The sequence below is a fragment of the Coloeus monedula genome, assembly GCF_965178545.1.
Source record: "Coloeus monedula genome assembly, chromosome: 6".
NCBI classification, from domain to species: Eukaryota; Metazoa; Chordata; class Aves; order Passeriformes; family Corvidae; genus Coloeus; species Coloeus monedula.
This window is the reverse complement of record NC_138786.1, coordinates 49,351,290-49,377,894: the sequence shown is the minus strand read 5'-3', so window position 1 is coordinate 49,377,894 and position 26,605 is coordinate 49,351,290. Positions and strand designations below refer to the sequence as shown.

The following is a 26,605-nucleotide window of genomic DNA, read 5'->3' as shown; positions in this document are numbered from 1 at the left end:
GGTTAAACACGGTAGAACACTTGCTGGAGCCTGGCTCTCTATTCTCAGAATTTTCTACCGAGTTCTCAGTTTTATACAACCAGTTGTCCAGTATAGATAAGATCTGTGAGTCTGGAAAATTTCTTTTAAAAATCAAAAGCCAGGGAACATAACTTGTAAGGAAATCAGCTGAACTCAGTATGCCAGGAAAGTACTGGAAGTAGGCACTCAAAACACATTTACTTCAATTTACCAAATCCACTTTAACTTTGAAGTCAAACTAACTTGATTCCTTGTGGAAGAGTGTGTCAGAGTACGTTTTTATAGGCTCAAGTAAATATGGCCTCTCTTGACTTCAGGATGATTGGTGTGACATTCCCCATAGGCAAGCCAGAAAAGTATATACTAAATATATTTTGTCATTTATGCATATGATCTTCTGGTGTCAGACTAGGGGAATGTATCTAGTGGGGTTCCTAAAGCATCTAGCACTTCTCGCCTTTCCGCTGTCCTGTTAAAAGATTAAATTTTAATTCAGTGAAGGAAGTGGAAAACGCTGTGCCTGTGACATTCCCCATTTTATAAGCTCTTTGTGTATCAATTATGTCTCTCTTCAGTCAGCTATGTTGAAAGGAGGTAGATATAAACTATTCTTATAGATGGTAGAGCCAGGACAAAAGAAATGGAGTGAAATTGCTGCAAGAGAATTTAATTTGTGGTGTTAGGAAGATTTGAAACACTGTTTAGCTATAAGATTTCTAGGAAAATTTGTAGAATGGTTTTGATCTGTTTGCTTCTTGTGGTCTGGGAAGAAACTTGGTAAAGCCTAGAAGGAGCTTTTGAAAACGTACTGTTTGAAAAATTTGATAAAAATACCAATTGCTTCTTTAGAAATTTGGAGCTTTCAGCAAAACTGTGGCATCTCAACAGTGCATTATAGTACTTAGACTTCCCTCCCCAGAAAAGCATAAATATACTTACCATTAATTGAATATAAACTATTTAATGTAAGATAGGACTTTGATAACACTTTGCTCAATCTTAATTTCCAAAGAAGTTGAGAATGGCAGCAGGTTCTCAGAGGTCTTTAATGTTTTGCAAAAGTTCTCATGTTCTTAAAAAATACTGGCACTGTTGGCAAGCATGAGACATCTTGACCAATCTGAAACTCCCCTGCAGCTTTGTTCTGTACAATTTAATTGGTAGGAATTATTGCCAGCCCTTTGATTTGAGCATAGATACGACTCTGAGCCTGGCCAGTAGTTGGAGGACAGGAATTGTGTCCTGGCAACTGTCTGCCTTGCTTAGTCCTGTAATTAAGCAAAAGAATTGATTGTTTTGCCAATGCCTTTTTGCTAGAATGAGCAGATGGGGCCCAGTTAACTTGAGGAGATTAAAGCCTGTCCCAAACTCTAACTTGTACAGAAATCCATCCTGGAGCATAGATGGAGCACAGGGAGTATAGGGGAGAGCTGGGCAGCATCGCCTCCATGGCTCTTGGGCTCAGAACAGGGGGTGCTTCACAGCTCGGCTGTTCTCCATCTGTCCCTGGCTTCTCCCTGGACCCACTGCCTGAGGACTGGATTTGCACAAACCTGCTGGCAGCATGTTATAATGCTCTTTCTGCAGCACTATTGTAAAATGAGTTCAGCTGAAGCCTGTTCTAATTTGAGGCCAGGTTCTGCAAGTGGTTGGGTTTCCTTATGTATTTTCCAGTTTCAGTTTGAATTAGAAATCTTGCAACTGAGAGAATTGTATTTTTTTATATACATAATCTTTCTTGCATGTGTTTCACATGAATAATAGTAAAAAAAAAACCAAAAAACAACCAAACCAGAAACAAACCAGGGTTTGAGAAGACAGCACTTTTTAATGAAAACCTTATGTCATTTTTATGACTACTAGTTTGGAGAACTGCTTCAGACTTCTCTTAAATCCTCTTCTTTAAGTATTAGCAAAATACTGGCTATAGCTAAACATCTGGCTGCTAAACCAGGATTTTTCAGAAGAATTTAAGTGTAGGGTAGCATGGAAGACTTATTTACAAGCCTTGAAGACTGGTTAGAATGGGTTCCTTCCCGCCCCTCCCAGTACAGGAACTCCATTGAGCGGGGGAATATTTTGCGCTACATATACTTCTCCTTCATGTACCAATGTAAACTTTGTGAAATTGGGACCAGTTGTAGTTGTGTGGTGTTGGGTTTTCTGCTTCTCTGTAATGCAAATGTCTTTTTGCACTGTTCTTGCTGTCTGATCTGTTTAATTTTTGTGAGCTTTCAATACGGACATCTGGTCATGGTAATACATAACACTTGTAAAGCTGGTGAAGGATCAGACACCAGGACTTACACACTCAGAGATCTGGATTTATCTTCTCTATTATATGCACGTTTTCCTCAGGACAGAAACACCCCAGAGAAATATCATTCATCATCAAACAGCAGTAAGAAGTGGCATGAGAAAGTTTTGCAACAGGATAAATACCCAAAATTATATATTACTTTCTTTTGGAATGGTTTTTAAAACATTATTTCAATATGACTGCATAAAACAACATAATTTTAACAGGTTTTTGTTGGCTTACAGTTTGTGTAACTTTTGTAAAATGCTCTTTCTCTAGTTACATACTGGTGTTATGGTCTTGTGATTATTGAGCTTCATTAGAAGTATGAAGTGTATGCCAAAAAAATCAATGAATTCTTGGCCTGTACAATTCATGAGGGAACATTCAGTTGTTATTTAAGATATCCTGCCTCCACCTCAAATCATGGAATTCCTGCATCTTAAGGGGTTTACAGAGAAGGCTCTATTTGTGGCTCATTCTAGCAGAAGCTGGAGAAGTGGTGTGTGTTTTTATCATTCATATGGTGTGTGTTATCCCATGTGTCTTAATGATGCTCCGTGGAACATGTGTAAGTTGAACAGTTCTTGGCAGCATGCTTCTTAAAGAAAAAAAGCCAAGGCAGCCTGATGTTAGATTTTTTTTCCTTCAGAGTAAATCTAACCATTGCAATCAAACTTACTGTCTCACAGTTGAGAAGAAGGAGTCTCTCTTATCCCTACCCCATTCTGTTATCCCTCCAGTTCCCAATCTCCTGGTTGTGAAAGAGATGATCAAGCGGCTGCAGGAGCTGCGCCACACCGAGCAGGTGCAGAGAGCCTACGCCCTGAACTGTGGGGAAGGTGCCACAGTCAGCTACGAGATCCAGATCCGCGTGCTGCGGGAATTTGGGCTTTCTGATGCTGCTGCTGAGCTCCTGCAGGTATGAAGAATGGCTGTGCAAGACCATGAAGGGACTTGATTGTGTGCTCTGCAATAGTATGCATGCAGGTGCACAAGTGCTTTGAAATGTCTGTGTGACTGTCCAGGTGCAAATGCCAGTTGCATTTGATGTGTGTGATTTTATAAACCTGTAAGTGCCATGTATAAATAGTTTTCTAAAGAGTCATTGCCATTCAGGAGGCTCTTGTAGACACAGATTTTGGGGACAAAATAGAACTGCTAAAGAGAGAGTTGGTGAGAGCAGTAGAACCATAACTTGAAGCCTAGGTTATTATTTATTCTTATATTATTAGAGAAGAGAAAAAGTGCTAACTACTACTGTAGGTCTGCACAGTACATGTCAGAACTGGGAAACTGAAAATACCTCTTCTGTTTATACACTGGTGCTAAAGCAAATGCATTTGTTGGTCAGCTTACAGTGGATCTGATGGTTTGTATTTAAAAAAACCCCAAACTATTTTGCATGGTTGCTGCAGTCACCTTGAGTGTTGGCGGGCTCGTAGATACCGCAACCAGGCAGTTACAGTACTGGCATGTTTCTGAGAGTGTTAGTTCGGGAGATTTTCTAGATGGCTTCCTGCCTTGTCTTTTTACATGCTGGGTTTTTTACCTTTGCAGAATCCTCACAAATTCTTTCCTGATGAGCGCTTTGGGGATGAAAGCCCACTGCTGACAGTGAGACAGTCTGGACGATGTCGCGTCAACAGCACTCCCACTGCAGAAACCATGTTTACAGAACTGGACTCTTTCGTGGCCTTCCATCCACCGCTGCCCCCTCCTCCGCCTCCATACCACCCACCAGCAACTCCTATTCATAACCAGTTCAAAGTGGGCTGGAAACAAAGGGTGCCGAGTCAACATCCTTCCCGTTCCTTTTCTTACCCCTGTAACCACTCGCTGTTCCACTCGCGGACGGCCCCCAAGGCTGCGCCGCCTGTGTACCTGCCCGGCGTGAAGGCAGCGCCTCCCGACTGCACCAACACTGCGGCCCTGGGGCGGCAAACGGTGGCGGCGGCGGCGGCAGTGATGGCAGCGGAGAAACAAGTAGTAAGTATTGGGATTTCTCCTCTTCTGCCTGTTTCTGGCCACTCAAAGTACCTCATCGAAGGAGCTAGGGAGAATTGTTATGATGAAGTAACTTGGGGTTGTATGAAAAGAGCATCTTTATCAGTTAGGAGGAGGTTTTCCTACCGAACTGTCTGTCAGTATTCTCTATCCCAAAGACATGCCCTAATCCCTGGGAGAATGAATGTTCCAGGGGCAGGAGCATTGTTGGAGGGGCAAATGGCAAGCTCAGGAATCTTCTGAAATCATAGAAGCACAGAATATCCTCAGTTGGAAGGGACCCACAGGGTCTGTTCCAGTGCCCAGCCACCCTCTGGGTGAAGAACCTTTTTCTCATATCCAACCTAAACCTCCCCTGACACAACTTCAGGCCGTTCCCTCAATCCTGTCAGTGTCACCACAGAGATCAGTGCCTGCCCCTCTTCTTCCTCTCAAGAGGAAGTTGTAGACTGCAGTGAGGTCTCCCCTCAGTCTCCTCCAGGCTGAACTGACCAAGAGACATCAGCCACCCCTTGTGTGGCAAACGTAGTTTGCTCTACACTAAAACAAAGCATAAGCCAACTTCAGTAGTGGACTGCACACTGTAATTCACAGGTAGAAGTAGTGGGGATATTTTGGCTCTTCACAGGTAAGTAGTCTGAAGTAAATAGGTTGCCTTTATACACCTGTGAAGAGTGTGAAAGCTTTACAGCTGAGAAATACTTGAAAAGGAATTGGCAAGCAGAAATTGGTAATTGCTGATACAAAGGGGTTTGTTACAGCATTTAAAAGTAGTCATTATAGTTGCTGAACTACAATATGATGCAATAAAAACAATGAAATATAAGATACTCAGTAAAGACATAGCTTTGTGAAGTACAGGAAGTGCAAAATGAAGAATTGGGTAATTTATTTCTGCAGTGAAAAAACTGTCAGTGCATAGTTGTGGCACATTAGATGCAGATTTGAGCATCGAGTTCTGATTGGAAAAATTGATTTTATTTTCTTCCCATTAGCAACTGTCTTAAATATATTGCACTTCTTTTTCTATTTTAGAGTAAAATATGTAACTTCACATTAGAAATGTGTGCCATTGTTTGTTCAAAAGTGGGGTTTGTAGCATGTCACTCTCCTTTGATCAACACTGTCTTCCCTAAGGAAACTATATAGTAACCTTTTTCATCTCAGAAATATTTCTGCTAGAATATGTCTATAAATAATGCAAGGGGGAGCATAGGCTTAATATAGGTGATACTTTTGTTCTGTATTCTTTCTGCAATTTGTGAGTTACTGTTAATCAATGATTACTAAAGTTGCTTTCATGAGAAATGATAAATGTGAGTAGAAATTCTCACTCTTCTGTCTGGAAGGCTGTAATATGAGCAATTCTGCACTGAGGCAAGCATGGGGTAGGTAGAGAAGAATGCCATGCAACAGCTTCCATGTACTCTCTGGATCTAGTCAGCCCTGTAACTGATGCTCCCCCAAGCCCTGAGGCTGTCCTGGACACACGTGGCTGTCTGGAGTTTACTTACTTTGAAATGGGGAATGCAGGCAGAAGGGTTGTGTCTACAGTGATGGCACGTGTGTGTCGTGGCTTCTCTGCACTGGAACTGTGTGCCTGACAAACCATTTGCTGGGCTCTTGTTTGGCTTGAAAATCGTAAGTGGCTGAAAGCAGGCCTGCCTTTAAGAAGTTCAGCAGTACAGTGTCCTTTACTGCACGTTGAAGGCAAGATGAATTTAAGAGGAGCTGTATTTGTGACACAACAGCTTCATGAAGTAAAGAAGCAGGAAGGTGAAGGTTGGTGGATAGATGTGTTCTTTAAACAGTGCAGGAAACTTGCAGGCTGAAGTTGGCAAGACAAAAGTAGATTAAGTAAATGCCATTTTGAGTTACAAAAACCATCCTAAATACAGTTTGTGTTTAGCTTTTGTCTTTGTTTCCATGGACCGATTTCTTCTCTTTTCCAGTGCACTCAGCCCTTGCTAAATGAACTGATGCCAGACATTGCCATGGGTGTGTCAGCAATGTCTTTGAAAGACAGAAGATTACCAGAGCTCACGGTGGACACGGAGCTAAGCCAGGCGGTTACAGAGGTAGGGCCCGGCCCACCCCAGCACATTTCATGTATTCAGAACAGACACATGCCTACTTCTCGGAAAAAACATGCAATAGAGCAAAAAATAGATGCTCGAGAAAACCCCCAGGAGTATCCTGACTTCTATGACTTCTCTAATGCTGCATGCAGACCCTCTACTCCAGCACCCAACAGGCACAGTCCTTCGCCTTCACAAGGCATTTATTTTGGCCCAGATTTGTACAGCCACAATAAGGCATCACCAAGTGGCTTAAAGTCAGCCTATCTACCTTCCCAGATATCTCCTAAAAAGCAAGAGGATTCTAGGAGGGAATACCTGCTCTCACAAGATGGGCATCAACACAGGCAAAAGAATGAGCCAATACACCTCGATGTCTTAGAACAACCTCCCCAGCGACTGGACTTGGCCCTGGCTACCCAGGAAAATGCTGGCAGTGGCCCTGTTCACGTCAGGGGAAGAGCAAAAATGGAAACGGATTTAACCTATGGGCTAACCTCCAACAGACCTTCACTCTCTGCCTACAACTCTGACATGCCAGAAGAGAGACCCAGTAGGAGACTGGCAGATGATGAGCCATTGGAACATGGAGCACAGAGGAATGCAGATTTGGAAAGGGAAGATGGAGTAAGCAGAGGAAGGAGGTCTCCAAACAAACCAGACTTCCTGTACAAAAAATCTGCCCTATGAAAGCAACCTCCACTATTTCTCTGTGCCTAAGAGTTGTAAACATCCCATTCCTTGCAACTTTTGGCCTGACTTCTGTCAGAGAAATTCTTTCATGCCAGCAGAAAAATTCAGCTTTGCTCACTTCTTTTGTACATACATTGCTTTATTAGAGACAGCATGTTGTCAGTTTGGTTTTAATGCTGCTTCTGGTTTTATTTTGTTGCAATTTTTTTTGGAGCAGATTTAATTAAGCCTTTTAGAAAAAACAGAAACTGGTACCTTTTTTCTACAACCTTGTAGCCTTTTGCACCTGTACATCTATTTTAGTGTATTAGTTTTGTACTAATATGTTAAACTTTAATGTCACATTTAAAGGACTGTATTTTCATACTTTTGCATTTACCCTTTCACATGCTGATTCCTTATGTGCATTGGGTTGCACATTATGAAATGTATTTTCTTATGAGATAATAACAACACGTTTATTTTTTAATTATAGGAATTCCAAAGAACAGCACATCAAAAAACCTACATTTTTAGTTAGATTTTTTTTTGTTTGTTTAGATTGAAATCTTCCTGATTTTTACGACTATGGCAAGAATCCAGTCTAATATTTTGTTTGAAATGTTCTGGCAGCTGGTCTTTTCTTTATATAGGTAGCAAACCCACTTCAAGAATTATATTTGGGATTTTAAGACTCCAGAAGGATATTTAGGAATCCAAATTCCTGTGAAATTCACTGGAATATGACATTTTGAGTCTGTTTAGTTCTGCTTTGGCTGTGACCATGGAGGACTTCATGATCACCTGGAAGCACATACTAGACAGACTAGACTTGTTGATTTGCCCATTCAGAAATAAATCTAGAAATGCTGTTAGGAATTATAGTGATTACTTGTTCTTCCAGCTGCTCATCCGTGGGTAAGCGAAGACCAGATGAGCGGATTCCTGCTAACTCATGGAGCGTCAGGAAGACGAAGCATAGAACCTTTGCTGTTGCCTGAACACGTGGGAGGGTCCCCTCCCCGGCGGTGCCAGCCCATGGCCTTGCTTTCTCCTGCCTGTGGCTACAAAGGGCTCCAGCCTCAGTGACTCGCTCAGTGTTCCTTACCTGGCCTCACGTGGCGCTGGCTCCACAGGTGCAGCTGTTCCGTGAGCAGAATCCAAGGGAAGAGTCACTGCTTGAGCATCACCACACGTGTGAAGCTTTGGCGCTCTTAAATTCCACCTCCATTGCCTGGCTTTGCTTTTTGAAAGCACAGAAGTGAGATTCCCCTGTTAACAGGATGTGAGGAGGGGAGGATGCTGCTCCGGGCTGGCTCCTGCCCTGGAGCGGGGTTCAGCAGAGCACCAGGGGAACGGTTACAATTATGAGGTGCATCCTTAATACTCACTGTGCAGTTTTAACAAGAAATTCATTGCATTCAGGATAGGGATCTGATGCCACTGCAGAGTAGTGCTTGCTGGTAAGGTCCTGTTTGGGGAGGTTAAATGCAGTTTCTATAATGAGTTTCCCTATAGCAGAAAACTATAGTCCCAGGCTGTGACCTAAGGACTGCTTTAAGGTTAGGTTGAATTGTTTCCTGCAGCTCAAAGTGCTTAATACTGTTTAACAGAATTCTTGCTGCAACTTTACTTGTGGTTTTAGTTGATGGCAGATTCTTACCTAATGTATTTCATTAAAGTATGCAGGGCCCGGTAACAACACAGTGCTACTGAAATATATTGAATACTGCATTTCCAAACTACCAAATAGCTTCTAGACAAATGAAGATATGGGTCTTTGAACCAATAAACCCTGTGTCTCCTGCAGACACATCTATAGACCTGCTTCCATGGTAGCTCTGCAGGTGCTCCTTTTGAGATGCAGCCATGGAAAGCATGGTGTAGGATTGGAGCAGAAACTTAGCTAAACTGTGCAGGTGCTGTGTCTTGTGGGTGGAGGGAGGTTTGGGGCTTTTTTCCCCTCTGTCAGCTTTTTTAATCTTGCTTTTTGCCCACAGTCAAGGCACTGGGTAGTCCTGGCTTCATCACCCATCTGTGGGATTTCCATGGGACTGTGGTGTAGAACATTTTTAAATGCAAGAAGGTGTCAGTGGGGGGATGGTGCTGCTGCAGAGTAAGGGGCTGAGGCTCATTGGGTTTCTTCTGAAGATTTGAGCACGGTGCTGTCTGACTGCGTAGCTCCAACCGCACACGAGGGTCTCATCTTTACAAGCATCAGACCAGCTCAGTAGAACCAGCAACTTTCATCACACACACAAGAACCCTGAAACTCCCTGGACTTGCATCATGTGTGTGTTGGCAGCTTAATTGCTAGGAAATTACAGCTGTCCTCAGAAGACTGATTATTCTCAATATCTTTACCTAAAACTGATAGATGTACTTCAGGAAAACTATTTTAGTTATCATAGTTTGGTGTGGCACTGTGTACCTGAACAGAGGTGAGACTGAGATCTACAGATAGAACTTTAAAGCTTGAAATTTAGGGAGGGGTGTGGCTGATGAAGATGAGAAGTTTTGGGCTTGTGGTTTGAGGAAAATCATGAAATGTTTTGCTTTGGAATAAGCTGGTGAGAAATGCCTCGGGGGAGGACACATCTGCATCTTAGAATACAAAATTGCTTCTGAAGTCTCAGGAACTGAGCAGTATTAAAAAAAGAAGGAATAAAAGTAGATGCAGAATGAAAGACAAGTCCTTCTGAGGCCACAAAGACAATCAGGCCATGCAGACAATCTATGTTTTCACTTGTATATTTTGAATTGGGAAGAAGATGGCAGCTAAGGGCAACTGGTCTGAAGTGGAAAATAAGGATTTCTTGAATTACTGGAACTGTATTTTTGTACTCCAGAGCAAGATTCCCTACTTAGGATGTGCAGAGGGAGGGGTGAGACCATTTTTCATGGCAGCATTATTCAGAAGCCAGTGTTCATCCTACATCTCACTCACACAACACACGTACCTGTGCTACCTGCTACTCCTTGTTCTCTGTCTACTGAAACTTTGGTGCAGAAGCTCCTTGTTTACATTAAGCACTTTCTGATTAGGCTGGAAATTGACACCTTTACCTTCTATAAATTTGATGGAGATTACAGATGATTGACTATTTTGCTTGAGGATAGAGGTATAAACATTGTTTTCTTGAATGGGGGAGACTCATGCTCCTTGTTCTTACTAAAAGAGAGAGCTCAGACATGGATTTAGTGAGCAACATGCAAGAAGGTCTTATTCCCCTTTCCCCAAACCCAACTCCTCTTTTCCTTAATATATGGATGAATAACTTAATTCCTGAAACACATTCTTCCTTTGAAACGTTTTGTTGTTCCACAGAATTATTGTAGTTGTGTATTAGTAACTGCTGTGTTGATTGGCAGTTTCTTGTTGTATTTTTCCTGTTCTTAAGGATTTTCACTTATGAAAACTAAGGCTGTGGCCACCTGTACTTGTAAGCTTGGGTTTTGGTCCCGGAATGTCCCAAATGTATGTCTTAGGGGTTTCTTTGGTTTGGGTTTGGGGGGGGCCTAGGGGGGTTGGGTGTTCTATTTGGGTTTTTGGTTTGGTTGTTTTTCTGGGGGTTTTTTTGAAAGAACACTAATGCTGTTTGAGGCACTGTTCTTCTAAGAATTCTATGCTTCTATGGTAGAAGTGCTGAGCCCCGCTGGATGCAGGGAACAGCTTAGAGGAAAACTTGTAAAACCGCATTTGGGGTTTCTGTAATTAACTGTACTGCCAGAAGGCAGCCCTGCCCTTGGCAGTGTTACGGATTTGTTTCTTGTCCTTGTGTTGTTACTGGTATAAAGTCAAGTGCCTTCAATGCTAAAGGCTCAGAAAACTTTCTTAAACTGACTTCATGTCCTATGCAAGTGTTTTTTCTACAACCTGCATAACCAGTACTTTGTAAAACTTGTTTACGCTTCAATTGTACATAGTGTTTTTTAAAAAAAAGATAGTATTTTTATTTAGGTACCTCCAAACTTGAATTCTAGTCTTGTGTGATGCATTGTAAAACAATACATTTCTCTTTTGAGTACCATTACAGTTGTAAAAAGGTTTTCACTGGTTCTATTTTTCTACTGTTGCTGAGAAGCATGTAACACTGACTTTATCCTACATATAGTTGGCATTTCAAATAAATGGCTTGTATAGAACGTGGCTGTTGTGTGGCTGCTTCCCCTGAGCTGCTGCTGCCTGGCTGCACCCACGACCCTGCCCTGCTCACTCCAGACTGCAGTGACTGGGGCTGGGGAAAGGAGCCCAGCCATACAAACAGAAAGGCACCGTCCAAGTGCAAAGACTCCTCAAACTGACAAGGTTTGTTCCTGCTGGGGAAAAACGGCGCACAGTAATGCTGTGTGAACACCAAAGCCATGATATAAACCAGTGTAAAGGAGGGACTGGAAATTAGTCACTCTGATCAGGCAGTTACTAAAAATGAAAAGCATTTCAGTAAAGTAGTTCTGTGAGTTCTGGCTAGAGCCTAATTGCCTGAGACCATGCCCTGTGAAAGGCAACAGGGCTGCTCAGAGCTGGGGCTGTGAGGGGCAGCCCTGGGTCCCTATTCATTTTCTCATCAGAGCAGCTGGACAGATGTGTTCAGTACCAGCATTCCTGGGTTGCAGTTTTCCTGCTGACTATTCCAGCTGACTGTTCAGTATATCTCTTTCACAGAAGTGCCTCACTGCTTCAGTTCAAAAGTGTCATCTGTCCACTCGCCTGGTCTCGCTTTGATGTACGAGAGCAAAATACTGCGAGTTACATCCTGGCACAGAGCGCAGGTGGGTGAGGAGAGGGAGAACTGTGTGGTCCTACATGTTAATTACTGACACCTTTCCTCCCACACCCAGGAAGATGAGTTCTAGGAGCTTCCTAAATTAGACAATTTTTAACATTTTTTGTTACAGGCTTTCTGTCACTCTGCAACAGTGCTTCTGAGCCTGCTAACCTCAGAGGAGAGCATGCCAGGTGTCTCTGCTAAGGGAGGCTTTAGGCACTGGAAAGGGGGACTGTTGGGGCCGCATCCCTTGGGGTGAACCCTGCTTCAGTACAGGCTGATGCCAAGAATGGACAGTGCTCATGGTAAGTGCTGGCCCTATGCTGTGCAACTGGAGCTACAGGAATTCCACATTTGAACTCCTCACTCTTCCATCACTGCTGTATTTTCTCAAGCACAGCAAGGCTTGTGCTGGGCCATAAAGCATTTCTGTGTGCACTGGGGCCTTTCCCTGCTTTTTTATTTCCTGCAGAAGACACAATTGCCTTTGGTATCCTCTCCCCAGCCCCTTCAGTGAATTACAGAAACTGCAATACCAGGGAAACATGACCCCATCCTGCTCTAACAGCAGGCTCCAATCCCTTGTTTCACACCTGCATCAGGGAGAAACAAAGATCTAGGAATCCTGGGCTTGACTGGGCCCCCACTATATATGTACCTTGGTGGCTTGGCTAACACGTCATCACTGGGGTCCCTGTGTCTGCCTGGATCATGGATGGAAACAGAACAGTACAGCAGCACTGAGAGAAAACAAGACAGTACACAGTGAACAGTTCTTTTAACTTTTTTATATTGCAGTTAGATGTGCAGTTATAACTCCTGTAACAGTTGCTACCAAAAAAAGAGCATGTACAATACCCAGAGTTAAATTTAAAAGAAACTAGGAAAGGGACCTGCAAGTTGAGCATGAGTCAGCAGTGCCCTGGCAGCCAGGAGGGCCAGGCGTGTCCTGGGGGGCATCAGGCACAGCATCGCCAGCCGGGCAAGGGAGGGGATTGTCCCACTCTGCTCTGCACTGGGGCAGCCTCACCTCGAGTGGGTGCCACAATATAAAAAAATACAGAGCTGTTGGAGAGTATCCAAAGGAGGGCCAGGAGGACACTGAAGTGCCTTGAGGGGAAGGAGGAGCAGCTGAGGTCACTTGGTCAGTTCAGCCTGGAGAAGAGGAGACTGAGGGGAGACCTCAGTGCAGTTACAACTTCCTGTGAGGGGAAGAGGAGGGGCAGGCACTGATCTCTTCAGTCTCAAGACCAGTGCCAGGACTCGAGGAAAGGTATGAAACTGTGTCAGAGGAGGTTTAGGTTGAATCTCAGGGAAAGGTTTTTTGCCCAGAGGGTGGTTGGGCACTGGAACAGGGTCCCCAGGGACGTGGTCACAGCTCCAAGCCTGCCTGAGTTCAAGAGGTGTTTGGACAACGCTTTCAGGCACATGTTGTGACCCTTGGAGTGTCCTGCACAGGGCCAGGAGTTGGATTCGATGATCCTGATGTGTCCCTTCCAACTCAGCATATTCTATGTTCTATGAAACTGCTGAGCTGAGCATCTATGCTAAACTACTGTTTGTAAATAAAGTGGTCAGAAACAGTTAATAGTGAGAATGATAAAGGCCTACCTTTGCTTTTCAAAAACCATTAACACGGAAGCAGAGTAGTACCCCATGATACAGAAATCCTCAAAAACTAGAACTTTAATGTATGTTTTGGGGTCTAACTACATTAGGCTCCAAACTTTAAAAATCTTTATTCTTAACTGCTGCTAAGTGTAGTCTTAAAAGTCGGTGAAACATCTCCTGTTCCATGATTATCACAGTGGTTATAAAAAGAACATTCCATACTGTAGCAAAATACCAGGATGCTGCAGTGTTTTCAGCAACATTTATAAAGTAGAAGAATTTGCTGTAGGCTAGTTTTTAAAATCAAAGCATATAACAAACCCCCCCATGCTTAGTTCGTAATTTAATAACTCCTCCTAGCTCTCGTTTATGTTCTAATGAGTGACCTAAGATCACGTGACAATTTTTTTCCATGTAAACCATCCCTGTCCAATACTAGAAATAAGCTTTTTAATGTGTAAAACCAGCTAGAACACTCTGTTGCATCAAGCCTAAGCTCTGCTTTCCCATTTGTGAGCAGCCCAGGGAGCGCTTCCCCAGTGGGAGCAGGCAGGCAGCAGTGCTGGGTTCTGCCACAGCCAGGCCGCTCCAGCCGCTGAGGAGCCACGAGCCCTCGGGCAGGGACAGGCACCTCCTCGGTGCTGGGAGCCCTCACCAGAATCCCTACAGCCCAAAGGGAGGGAGGAGACAGAACCACTCAAGCAGGAAAGCCGGGAACGCGCTCCCTGCCGCCGAGGCCAGGGCAGGGCGGAGCCCGGGCGGGTTTAGCACAGCCACGGCGCCAGGCCCTGGCAGTAACCAAGGAAGAGGCTACAGAGAAGCAGCAGGACACAGCTGTGGCAACAGCCCTCCTCCCCTGGAGACAAGGCCGGCTTTCACGGGAATGCAAAGTCGATCGGTACTGAAATCCCTCTAACTGCAGTGTAAGGATTTGTTAAGAACATGTTTTAGGTGCTACAAATAAAGGAAGTATAAGACAAAATGATGTTTCTCAAACAGCTGGATTTTGATGAGAAGCCAAAAACTGAAGATGCCTTTTCTGTTTGCCAGTGAACATTGTTTTCCCAGTTGTCCTTTCAGACCCAAACCCTTTCAGTCTAACTACAGTAGTACTGCATCCTGTTAGTCCGTCGCCTTTTCCGAGACTGAAATTCTTCAAAGAAGTGCTGGATATCTTCTCTTTTAACCACCTAGGAGAAGCAGTATGAAACCCAAATTGTGGTGCAAATGCTTAATTAAGGGATCCTGTTTTATCCCCACATATAACACACAGAGCACAGAAAAGCAAATACCCTGAAATTTCTCTGGTACAGCTTTCCTGTTGCACACAAAGAAGAGGATTCATGCCCGAATTCTATTGTAAATAATACAAACAGGGAAACAAGTTCACCAAAGGCAGAACAGACACAAGGAGCAAGGCTCCCAATGGTATTTTAATGACTTTGACCTCTTGCTTTTACCATCAGGAAATTTAACAAAAAGCAAGATTTTCACTAGCTCACTTCAGGGTCATTCCAATGTAACTACGAATGGCAATACAGCAAGTCAGCCAACAAAATCCAAGTGTTACTTAATAACAGCATGCAAATTCCTGCAGGAAAACAACTGACAAGACTGACAATCATAATCAATCCTTATTCTTCTAGCAGTTTAGATTCAATCTAAGAAAAAACAGAGAAGAGCTTTTCTTCCTGAATATTTAATCTAGAGCAACAGAAGTTTCATTTAAATGTACGAACTACTCTCAGTACCTTGAAGATAGATTTCTGTAAAGTCCCTGTTATCTCTCAGCAATGTCATTAAGAAATTAAACTTGAATGAAATCAGGGATTTCTAATTTCTAATGCAGTACCAGCAAGTCCAAGAGACAGGAAAAAAACATTACAACAGAGCCCTCCACAGTTCTTTAAAACACATTTTCTAGCAAACAAGTTCTGGAAGTTGCACCTTACCGTTCCCTCATCTGCAAACCTCCTGAGATAGTCAGTCAGTTCCGTCTTTAAATCATTGTATTCTGGATAGCAAAGAAAACAAAAAAACCCCAGTAAGACACCCGGTTTTAGTTTAACACTGGCTCAAGAACACAACTTGTTCTACCTTCTCTTGTCATTTGCTAGGTTTACTTCAGACAAATGTAGGTTTGAATTAGATTATAAATAATAATAATAGTAGTAATAATGTAAACATGAGAAGCCTAATAATTTATGAGACTAACCTATGCAGTGTGAGTGGCTGTTTGGGTTGATTTCAGAGAAAGACAGAGACATCAGTGAGTGATTTAGTACAATTAACTAAAAGTGCCCCTGCTCCCAGCAAAAGCATGTGTGGGTCGTGGTGTAAAGACCCAGCCTGTAACTCGGGATTGGGACACTGTCCTCACCAGAGTGCAGAGCCCTGACGGGAAAGGAGAAGCACAGCTCCAGGTATGAAACACCTCAGCCCTGCCCTGTCACTATGCTCTGCAGCAGAGCTACAGGGGACACCTGGCTGGCACTCCCCAGACAACAGGAGATGGCCAAACAACAGAACAGGGTAAGATAAATCAGCCAGACAGCAGAAGTTCAAATTAAGGTTTAAATATTCACATTACAATAAATTACTATCAATACAGTATCTAAGATGTTAAACAGGGTGAAAGTTCCCATACCATCTAGTGTCTCACTGTAAATTAAAGCTGTAATGATGGGCCAGAGAGGACCACTCCTGAGTGAGGTGTGCAACTTGTCATACAGTTGTCTGCAAGTTACTTCAAAAATAGTTTGACATCACACTGCAAGGCCTGAGATCAATCTCTTGTGAAAAACTGTTCAGTTAAAGTGTGTTAAGGCAGATTCTAAAAACAAAGTTATATTTACCACAGATGAGTTCCACTTGTTGGACTCTGTTCATGCTGTTAAGGGTGTCCATTAAAGGATCTCTCCTCTCTGTCTCTTGGTCACTGGTACCCTTATTTTCATAAGCCAAGACAGTGTCACATTCATCTGTCAGGAACTGGACTTCAAGATCTGAATACATTTTCTGGAGAATAAAGTCAAATTTACTTTTATGTGACAGAACTTCTCAAATTGAGGTGTTCTCCCTCAGTCAGTATCACAAATAACAACAATAAAAATAAGGTAAATTTATACCCGGTATTTCAGAATCTTCTCATAACAACTTCCAAAGCAATACTGGATTTAAGCAGCAAAGAAAATACAAACATTTAGAAGCCCTTTCATGCTATATTAATTCCATAGGATTCAGTGTGAATCTTTATGTGGAGTGAAGGGGGGTTTCAGTGTTTATATGCAGCGTTAAGAAGATTTACACAGATGTTACCTAAAGCTTCTCCTCAAGATTGTCTGGGAGCTTCTCCCTGCCTCTCCCACATCTGTGATGGTAATGAAGAGAATGTACATACCAAACAGTCTTCACAGGTGCATAATTTGCTCCTCCAGTTCGATGGCCAAAAGGTGGCAGTATCTTTTTTTACAAATGGCTTGCTTTGGAGATCCTTCAGCTTGCAGACTGGCTCCTCGCTCTTAGTAACTACCTGAATTAAAATGAGAGTGTTCAGCACTCTATAACATCACTTCAAACACACCGTGTTCTTTTTGGTATGTCCTTTTCCTTAGGCAAGATTTTTCTTTTGTCTCAAACATTTATTTTTATAAACAACCTATATTACCATCCACATGAGAATCCTGATGTGGTTTCAGCAATTTCCACTGGAAATTTCTGTAGAAATTTACTACAATAACCATAAGTATTTAAGAACTCAGAGCTGGACCATCATGCAAGTGCAGCCACAACACATATTAGAACAGAAGCTACCTCAGTGTAGTGGCCAGGTGGCTGACAAGAAGGGACAGATGTAGCCCATCTGCAAACAGACATTACACCTCTCGACAGCCCTGTTCCACAGCCTAAGCTGTGCTCCACAGAGACTGCAGGTCAGAAGAATAAGTGACTGAAGAGGAACACGGGAACAGATTGAACACACCACCCCTTCCCTGAGCTTGTACAGAGCAAGGTGGGCTTTACTTCAACTATCAGCAGCGTGAAGATGTGCAGGTCAGAAAAGAAGGCACATTCTACCTCAGGACAGGCAGACCCAGAGCTAGTGGATGGTTCATTAAATTGTTCCGATTGCTTTTCCTCCTTTGTGTCTTGGTGTTCCACTCCACTTTCTTTTATTATTTCTTTCTTCTGCTCTTCACTTTCCTCTACCTTCAGGACAATCCCTTCATTCTCAAGGGAGTTCGCTTTGGTCAAAGGAGGAACTGGAAGATACATACCCACATAAGTGAAAATACTGTGCCAGAAAAGGTGCAGATCGCTACAGATGTTCTCTCTGCTTTTCCTATTCTAAAACACTCTGCTTCCCAAAACCTAAGCCCTAAGAGAGGGAAGAGGGTATCACAATTTGAAAGAGTTCTTTACTAAGACGCTTGTCCTTCTTGACACCCCTTGCCAGCTATCACAGTTTCAGTAACTTGTCATATGCTTTTTTGCTGTGTCAAGAGTTTTTAACTTTCTCCTAACATACCCCAAAAACACCATCACAGATTAACTACGCTGATCTCTTGTTTATTTAAAACAAGTTTTTGTTTTGATGCCAATTTAAGTATGTGCCCTGTGACAAAGCTGGTTAGGAGGAGGAAAGCAAAAAACAAACAAACACCCCATTCTGTACTATTTACATTAGAAGGAAGAGAACTCCAGGTAGCCATCCTTGAAAATACCACTGAAATTTTGGGAACATAAGAGATCAATTAGCAGTTGATACAAGCAGTATTTTTTAGGAGACTATGAGAAACCAGCTCTTTCCACAGAAATCAAGTCATCTATTCTTTTAAGGTCACAGAGCTGAGGCCTGGTGTGACCACAGGGAATGTGTGTCCTGAGCACAGCCCCAGCCCTACTCAGATTAACGTTAAACATATTCATTTCAGGTCACTCTATCATTCACTCTTTGGTGCTCAGAGCCTCTGTAAGAACTGTTTGTCTCACTGCTTCCCTTAGGATGGCTCTTCAGATCTTTGATCCAATTTAGAAATTAAGTTCTTTGAGTCAAGTATTAAATCTTCATCCATTTTGTGCTAGACATCTTTGATAAAATAAATAAAAGCAAGCACCACAGAACTAAGATTTAAGAATGAAAACTGCTTTTTTTTTTTTTTTTACACAAGTTACTGCCACCCCACATGTTCCACTGCTGAAGGTGACTGTCCAATATAATTAATGAGTATCATTTCTCCAAACACTTAAAACCAGTATTATGTCATTAACCAACCATGTATGAGAAATACATGCTCACAAAATACTGGCTCAGATCTCTTAACTTCTTTACCTGCTAATTGCGATGCATAAGCCCATAGGAAATGGCAGTGATTCATGCAGGCCTGGCACACCATTTCATGGAAGTCTCCACTTTCAGGGGGAACTGCACCAAGATGCTGTCAGAAAGAAGCAAGCACACAGTAGTGAAGCATCCACTGCCAATTAACAGACTCCACATTTAGAGGAAGGAAAACATCAGCTGCCATAACATTTTCGGCACAAGCGCTCACTCTTGCAATGATCATCAGAATATCTAAAGACTGGAAAGAGCTGATAAAAATTCCAGGAGAAAAAAATAATTTTCTGTTTGTCTACAGCCTTTTATGTCTTCAACATACCCAGAAATCTCCTTTCTAAACAATATTCTACTAAACTATTCTAAACATAGGACAGATGAAGATACCTCTTGTACGCTGCACATTTCAACTCCTAACTTTTTATGATTGCTTCTTATGATTTCTTCCTTACATGTAAGAGATTGTAAAGTCTTCATAGTGATCACATACTGAATGTTACAAGAATTAAGTCCCAAAGCTGTCCATAAATTCATGAGAACTATTTTGGCAATTAAAAGCACTTAGTGGCTTTCTTCTGAAAAAGCATTCCTGCAAGGCTCACAGTAGGCAGCACAACACTCTTCATTCATACACTTATATAAAAGAAGTTTATCTACAAGAACCCATAATTGAAGCCAATCATCTTTTTTTTCACTCTTTGATCCTGCAACTTCAAACACAGAATTTCACTTGTGCCCTTCAAGGCACAAGAGGCTGAATCCTTAATGCTTACCCATTAAGTAGGGCACCCACTACACTGCTTGGCTGCTTTCAAAGGACTTCCCCAAAGCCCAAAATCAAGAATGACCAGCACAGTCTGTTCCTTGCTACTTAAAGGAATTAAGAGTTTAAAAAGCATTTTTTTGAAGGAAGAACTATTCAGGTAGTTGATAAAGATGTGCCTCAGTAAGAATCTTTTCCTCACCAACTATACTGATTTGAGTTTTCCAAATAAGAGACAGTTATAAAGTTATTACTTTATTCTGCAGTGGCAACCTTCAAAAAGGTAGAACTCTTCCCAGTATTTTTGAACTGGAGTAGACAGCAGTGCAAGATTAGACTTTCAATGCTCCTTTGCATAAGCTGAAAACAAATACCTTGGAACTCATGTAATAATCTCTTTTAAGAACTACAGCAAGCTTCCCAAGTAAGAATTACCATACAAACCTAACCAACACCAACTCATTCCTGTGCAAATGGCAGTTCTGCTACTTATAGTTTCCTTACCCTTCCATGGAACCAGTCTTCACAAACTATGCATTGGATCATCTCATCTGGAATCTAGATGAACAATCATATTATTAGCATTAATAGCAACCTCCAGAATCTTTCACAGGTCTCAAACTGCAGTATCATGCAAATCCTGCTCAGTGAATTGCATTTCCCTCTTCACCCCTCAATAGGGAGCTGCCATTAATAAGTAGTTAGTGCTACGTTAATCAGTTTGCTTCCCTCAGGTTCAGCAGCACATGTCATTTGTCATATGACTGAGGCTGTGGAAATCCCATTTCTTACTACAAAACCAGAAGGGCAAGACTTTCTCACAGAAACCTGATAAAAGTTACTACACTGATAGTATCCCTCTTCCTATAAACAGAAATGCATGAAGAGACAGCTCAGCAGAAGAAAGATACTGATATTCACACTGTCATCAGGTCTGTGAAAGATGCCAAAACTGAAATCAACTGATCACCATACAGTACAGTATGAAGTGCTTTGTTATGAAACAACTATCAATGATTTCTTCAGAAATGTTTCGCTGTCTCTCAACTTCAGAAAGGGGAGTTTATAAAATGCTGGTTTTTGTATTTGAAAGACTTGTGCCTTCCCCGTTCTTTAGAACACCTGACTTCTGTGGCTGCAAACAACAGCATGCACATGCAAAATCAAGTGCTGTGTTTTAGTATTTCAGAGAGTGAAAAAAATGTTCTGGCTACCACCAAGGATTGTAGCTAGTGTTACAGGACAGGACAGACTCCCCCCATCCCAGAAGCCTTGCCAAAGCATTGCTGCAGGCATGGGGAAGCAGGTTCTGGACTCTCCTAACGTGGGCAACATGTTTATTCTGCTCTAGCCACATCTCTCAAGATAATGATAACCCCGTCCCCTAGGGGAACTCTGCAACTTTAGAGAACTGTAGCACCATTTTGTCCAAATGATGAGTTGTTCTCATCATCTGTCTTTAAGGCATAAACATATTTTACCATTACAAAAAAATTATAAAGTAATTACTTCATATGACACATGACAACCAATATGGAAAGTAAGATTTCTTGAAGTGGGATTTTCCTTGCAAAGCAGCTCAGCGACCACCCTTTACACAGTACCTAGCATAAACACCATCTATATATGATTACTACTGGATTTTCTATTTCTTACCTCATCTTCAGGATCAGGATAAGGTCTTTTACATGTACAGTACAATCCGTAGAAATTGTCATTATATTTATTTCCTGAATTCACCTTGCTCTTTTCCTAGGAGAAAAGGGGAAGATATCTCAATAGACAACACAGTAGAAAACAAAAGACAGTAAAGACAGTTTCCGTTTCCCTTTAATTCCTAAAAGCAAACATTATTTTCATCAGCCTGAATATACAAAAAGAAAGATATTCTCCAGACACCTCTGCTTTACAGTGAGCAGCAGAGAGGGCATGTGAGGAATGCTAAAGCTCAAAAGCAAAGAGGAAAAACAGTCTGCTCACCTTTGTAACAAATGGCAACTGTGGTGTCAGAAATATTCAATGGACAGATGCTGAAGCTCACTTAACCTGTACAACTGATTTTTCACTGAACTGAAGCAGAAGGAACAACCACGTGATCCATTTCATTGACTTAAATGAGAAATGGTAACATCTTAAATTTGTCACAGGTGTCTCTGTAGGGATCACTGCACCATGGCTTGGCTGACTAGCTCTGGATCCATCTCAGTTCTCCCAGAACAAAATAGGCATACGCAAAACCACTCTCTGTTTCTATGTTTGGACCATTATTATCCTGGGAGCACCACTGCAAGCAAGCCAAGCAGCATCCTGTTGCTGCTTCTCAGAAGATTACCGGCTATTTGACAAGTCCAAAATGCCCACCAAGTATGAAAGTACAGGCAGCTTCATATAATAAAAAAACATCCCATGAGTAGGCTCTGGTGACAACCTATCAAAAAATATTAGGGCACTAATGCCACCACAAAGAAGGAAAGGGAACTGTCCCTCTGACAGTACCACAGCCCTAAATTTTCTTAATGTACTGCAAAATTGCAGCCCAAAAGGTTATTCTAAACCAGCTTAAAACTAATGAGATGTGTTAGTGCAGAAATGCCAGAACATGCTTCTGGAAGAGCACTGACCATGGATGCAGAACTGCGGCACTCTTGGATGACAAGGACCAAATGTTCCTTCTCCTCCCAGCATTTCCCTTTGGTCCCTCAACAGTTTTATCTCCTGCCATAATACTCCCACCTTTTTTAACTTGCTGGGAAGACTGGAGGCGTCGCATGAGTCAGCACTGGCTGAGGCAAGGCACCAACCTCCCAAGACTGTTATTTTGACTCTGAATGTCTGAAACCTGTCTGAACTCACCGGGAATAACTTGCACTGCAGATTTTTGAACTTGCTATTCCCACAGTCACAGCGGAAATTCCTGGAAAGAAAAACGTAGCGTTTCGGGGTTTATATTAAGTGCGAACACGCTGGGGTTTGTATTCTTAACAACTCCCAGCAGTTTATCGGGAGCCACGGGAGCTGTGAGGGTCCTACACGGCCGTTCCCGCTCCCCCGCCCGTACCTCTTGGTGTAGAGCTCGAAGAGGCGGTGGGTGCCGTGGCACTCGTAACTGCAGGCCAGGCAGATCCCCGCGGGCTCGGCGCCGGGCGGTGTGCAGGTGCTGCAGGCGTACAGCGCCTGCCGCTTCACCGCGCCCTGCGGAGACACCGACGGGCCGCGGCATGAGGGGCGCCGGGGGAACGGGGGGCTGCCCCGCCCCCGCCCGGCCCCGCGCCCCCCCCTCGCTGCCCCGCCCCGCGACCACGCCCCCGCCCCGGCCCCGCCCCGAGGCCCCCGGCCCAGGCCCCGCCCCCGGGCCCCGAGGCCCCCGGCCCCGCCCCCACCTGTGAGTAACTGCAGCGCTCGTGGTCGCTGCCCCCCAGCACCGCCCGCGCTTCCTTCTCCAGCTCTTCGTTCTCCGCCAGCACCTCCGCCAGGGACACCACGGGTTCCTCCGCGCCGCTCCCGGCGCTCCCCGGCTCGGCGCCCTCAGGAGCCGCCGCCTCCATCGCGGGGCCGCGAAGGCCGAGGAGCGCGAAGCGAGGCGGGAAACCCGGGGCCAAGCAGGCGCCAGGGGGCGCCACAGCGGAAGCGGAATCGCGCGCGCCCCACGTGACCGGGGGCGGTGTGTCAGCGGGGGGCGCGGCCGGCACGTGACGGGAGGGGAGGGCACGTGAGCAGCGGGCGGTGATGGCGGAGCTTGCGGCGGGGACGGAGCCGGGCCTGCGTCAGGATCTGGTGGCGGAGCTGCGGGGCCGCGACGGGCGGACGCGGACGGTGCGGGTGCCATACCCGGTGGCGGAGGAGGGCGAGGCCGCCCAGCTGCGCGGGCTCCGGCGGGCCCTGAGCGAGCTGCAGGAGCGGGTGGTGGAGATGCTGGCCCCGCTGGTGCAGGAGGAGCGGGCGGCGGCGGGCGGCGCGCGGCGCGGTGAGTGGGGGGGGCGCGCCGAGGGGGCTCCGCCGGGCCCGGGGCGCCGCCCGCGCCCCGCACCGTTCACTCGTGCCCGCCCGAACTCTGGCAGGTGATGGCGGAGATGACGACGACTACGATGACGATGAGGAGGATCAAGGTGAAGACGAAAACAACGTGGACACGGCGGCGAGCGGCGATGATCCTCCCCTGAAGCGGACGAAGGTGCAGCAGCCGTGAGGATGGCGCTAGAGGCCGGGTCTGCGCCGAGACAGTCCCGTTCGGCTGTACCGACTGTAAGTGTCCCGGGCCCGCTGCACGGGCCGGCTCCTGCGGCGCTGCTGCTCCTGTTTAAATGCGAAATGTCCATCCCGACAGTTATGTTTTAATGCGGAAACCTGACCGAAAGGATAGGCCTGGGTGCGAGGAGCGTGTTGCTTACAGGGTGCCAGTGTTATGCTGACAACAGTTTTTTGGTAAACTAGTTGACAAGTGTAAAACTTTTTTCACAAATCTTCTGATTGGTATGTTTTTTAATAACTTATTTCAAGTCACAGTATTTTTTCATGTGACACCACTTTTAAAATAAAGGAATAAAATCTGAAAAGAGTTGTTTTGTCAAATATGATCTTTAGAAGTACAAGACAACTTGTATTTGTATGAAGAAAAAGCAATATAAGACCACTATAACTATCAAAACTAACAAGCATGTGTAGAACTGTGTCCATTCCTGTACAATCCTACAGTGGAAGATTATTTTTGCCTATCATCTTCAAGGTTTAGTCACCTATTAATCAAGAATGCCTCTGTGAACAGGTGTAAAACACTTGATAGTCAGTCCATAGAGCCTAAGAGTCTTCTCTAGCAGAATTTAACTGCTTGAATGAATAGTGGGCAAAGCATTTTGCGGGGTTATTTTCACTTTGTGTTCTGCTGGCATAAGTTTGTATGGAAACTGAGCAAATCTTGAGACTTACATATGGAGGACAAGGTGTGGAAATAAATGAATTTTTATAAGGACAAAATTGTCTGCATTCGTTTGAAATGCAGAGAGGAGTCAGAAGTGAGGTCCAGTAGATGTATCCTTGACATTTATGTACTCAGATACTCTTAAGATACTCTGTTGGCAGATGGGATAGAGGCATAACTGAAAAGACCGACTCCGAAGACCAAGGAGGTTTAGTTGCTTAGAGTGAGAGAAAATTACACTCACTCTGATTTCTTGTCAGGCTGCAACATCTTGAAGTGATAACATGCTTTAAGTGTTCTAGGGTAGATGATTTATTGCAGGAAGTGTCTTACCAAAATGACAAAGGCAACACTTAGTACAAAATAGTAGTCTGATAAGTGTATCAGAAGAGCTCTTTCACATGATCTGCGTTAAAATGATGACATCTTCTATGAGCTTTGTTCTGCAGCTTTGGAAGCTTGTTGTACACCTTCATCTGAGAGAAGTGTTTTCCCTTTTCCTCCACACAAAACACTCCAGAAACGGTATGAACTGTGTGATGGCTGAAAAGCAACATTTAACATTAGGCAAGAATTTGTGGCCTTTACATATAGACTGTGTAAACTAGTCCACTGGCATGTCACGGTGTAAAGCAACAGGCCCTAACTTTCTTAGCACAGGAGTAAGTGCAGGTACCATTCCAGAAATGGGATACTTCTTTTTTAATGTCAGCCTGGACACGGGAATATGCTGCACCTGAGTATCCAGAAAATACCAGTGAACACTGAGTCAAACAAAACCAGTCAAATTTCTGCCTTTAAAGAATCTTTGCTAGTCTTTATTGTAGCTACAAAAACTTTCAAGTGACTAAAAAGAGCACTGGAGCTTCAGGGGACCTTACGCAATTCCAAGTTGTAGGTTTGCTTGTGACAAAGGTGCCCTGACTCAATAGACCTCATTTTTCTGAGTTGCTGCGAGGTTACCAGGCACAGGAAACATCAGTGTGATGTAGTTCCCTACCCTCCCAATGCCCTACAGCTGTGTTCTGAACCCCACCTGGGGAGCCCCTAAATCAACTGTGGCCCCTGAATTTTAGGCAGAGGAGGTGAGCCTCGATGGAAAAAAAAGATGTTGTATTCTTCACCTCAGAGAGATGCAGTGCTTTTGTACTTAACCAATCTTCAAGTGGCCATAGAACAAGCTCAGTTCACCACATCTGCACTGTTTAGTGCAGTTTGTATGTCTTATTAATAGAACTTGGTTTTACTGGCCCAAGGGGGCTCTGGATTTCCTCACTAAAGGGGAGAATGCTGGTATGTTTGTATGGAATTAAAAGATCTGATGTGATACTAAATTCTTGGTACTATTTAGATGAGAACCAACTACTTTTACTAGTTACAAAACAGAACAACAAAAATGTCAAAGCATGTCTCCTTCACAAAGACTGAAATTATAGGACATACTCTATTGTTACTGTTTTGAAATACTGAATTTGCTGGTTCAAACAACTTTGAGGCTAAATTCACAAAGGAACTCAAACAACTTTGAGGCTAAATTCACAAAGGAACTCAAAAAAACCAGCTTAAATCTCGAGTATGGCAAGGCACTCAGTTCTGTGAGGGAGAGGAGGCAATCCCATTATGCCCAGTAATTGGGGCATTGTCTAAAAGTGCAGGACCTTTCCTAGCTCTCAGGAGAGAGATCCACAGTCATCATTTTTATTAAAGGATTTGAATGCCATTCACCCACTGCAGCCCATTTAATTCCCACTCACTCCATCTTAAAAGGTAATTTATACACAAGCTGTTATGAATGTCAGATTCTCTGTAAAATACCCAGTAGTCTGACAGTTGGGACATCGTGGGGTGTAATTTATGGTGACTAGGTTAGCACTCAGCAGTGTGAACACCCGAGCAGTGGTTCTGGGCACATGCACCAGACAATTGGACTAGGCATGGGCTAGGAGGACTGAGTTGAGCAGAAGTACCTTTTTATGGCTTGTAGCATGTTCTTTCTTCCCAGAAGAAACCTGCACCATAGGAGTATCTTTAAGGAGAGCTAAGATAAGTCAGTTCTTAAAATGTAACTATGTGATAAAGTTTATTAAACTGCTTTTGTGCATTAGGTCATTTGTAGAAAACTGGTTCTCATC

General features: G+C 43.7%; 2 protein-coding genes across 3 annotated transcripts in view; one reads left to right on the top strand and one right to left on the bottom strand.

The window, feature by feature from the left end:
* BTBD7 (BTB domain containing 7) overlaps positions 1-11,213 on the top strand; it is a 56,059-nt gene extending 44,846 nt beyond the window's left edge. For both annotated transcript variants that reach the window (XM_082284492.1, XM_082284491.1), the window contains 3 exons: positions 3,064-3,242; positions 3,881-4,309; positions 6,280-11,213. In XM_082284492.1, coding sequence (XP_082140618.1) covers positions 3,064-3,242; positions 3,881-4,309; positions 6,280-7,095 — 1,424 coding nt within the window. In that variant the 3' untranslated portion in view covers positions 7,096-11,213. The remainder of the gene's footprint in view (positions 1-3,063; positions 3,243-3,880; positions 4,310-6,279) is intronic.
* Positions 11,214-12,619: 1,406 nt separating this feature from the next.
* On the bottom strand, positions 12,620-23,520 carry UBR7 (ubiquitin protein ligase E3 component n-recognin 7). The gene is given in 12 exon segments (XM_082283053.1): positions 12,620-14,647; positions 15,410-15,471; positions 16,313-16,475; positions 16,858-16,989; positions 17,535-17,719; positions 18,790-18,895; positions 20,063-20,116; positions 21,215-21,310; positions 22,412-22,472; positions 22,617-22,750; positions 22,939-23,190; positions 23,193-23,520. Coding segments are annotated over 12 exon segments (1,530 nt in total). The 5' UTR covers positions 23,385-23,520; the 3' UTR covers positions 12,620-14,554.
* Positions 23,521-26,605: the final 3,085 nt, after the last annotated feature.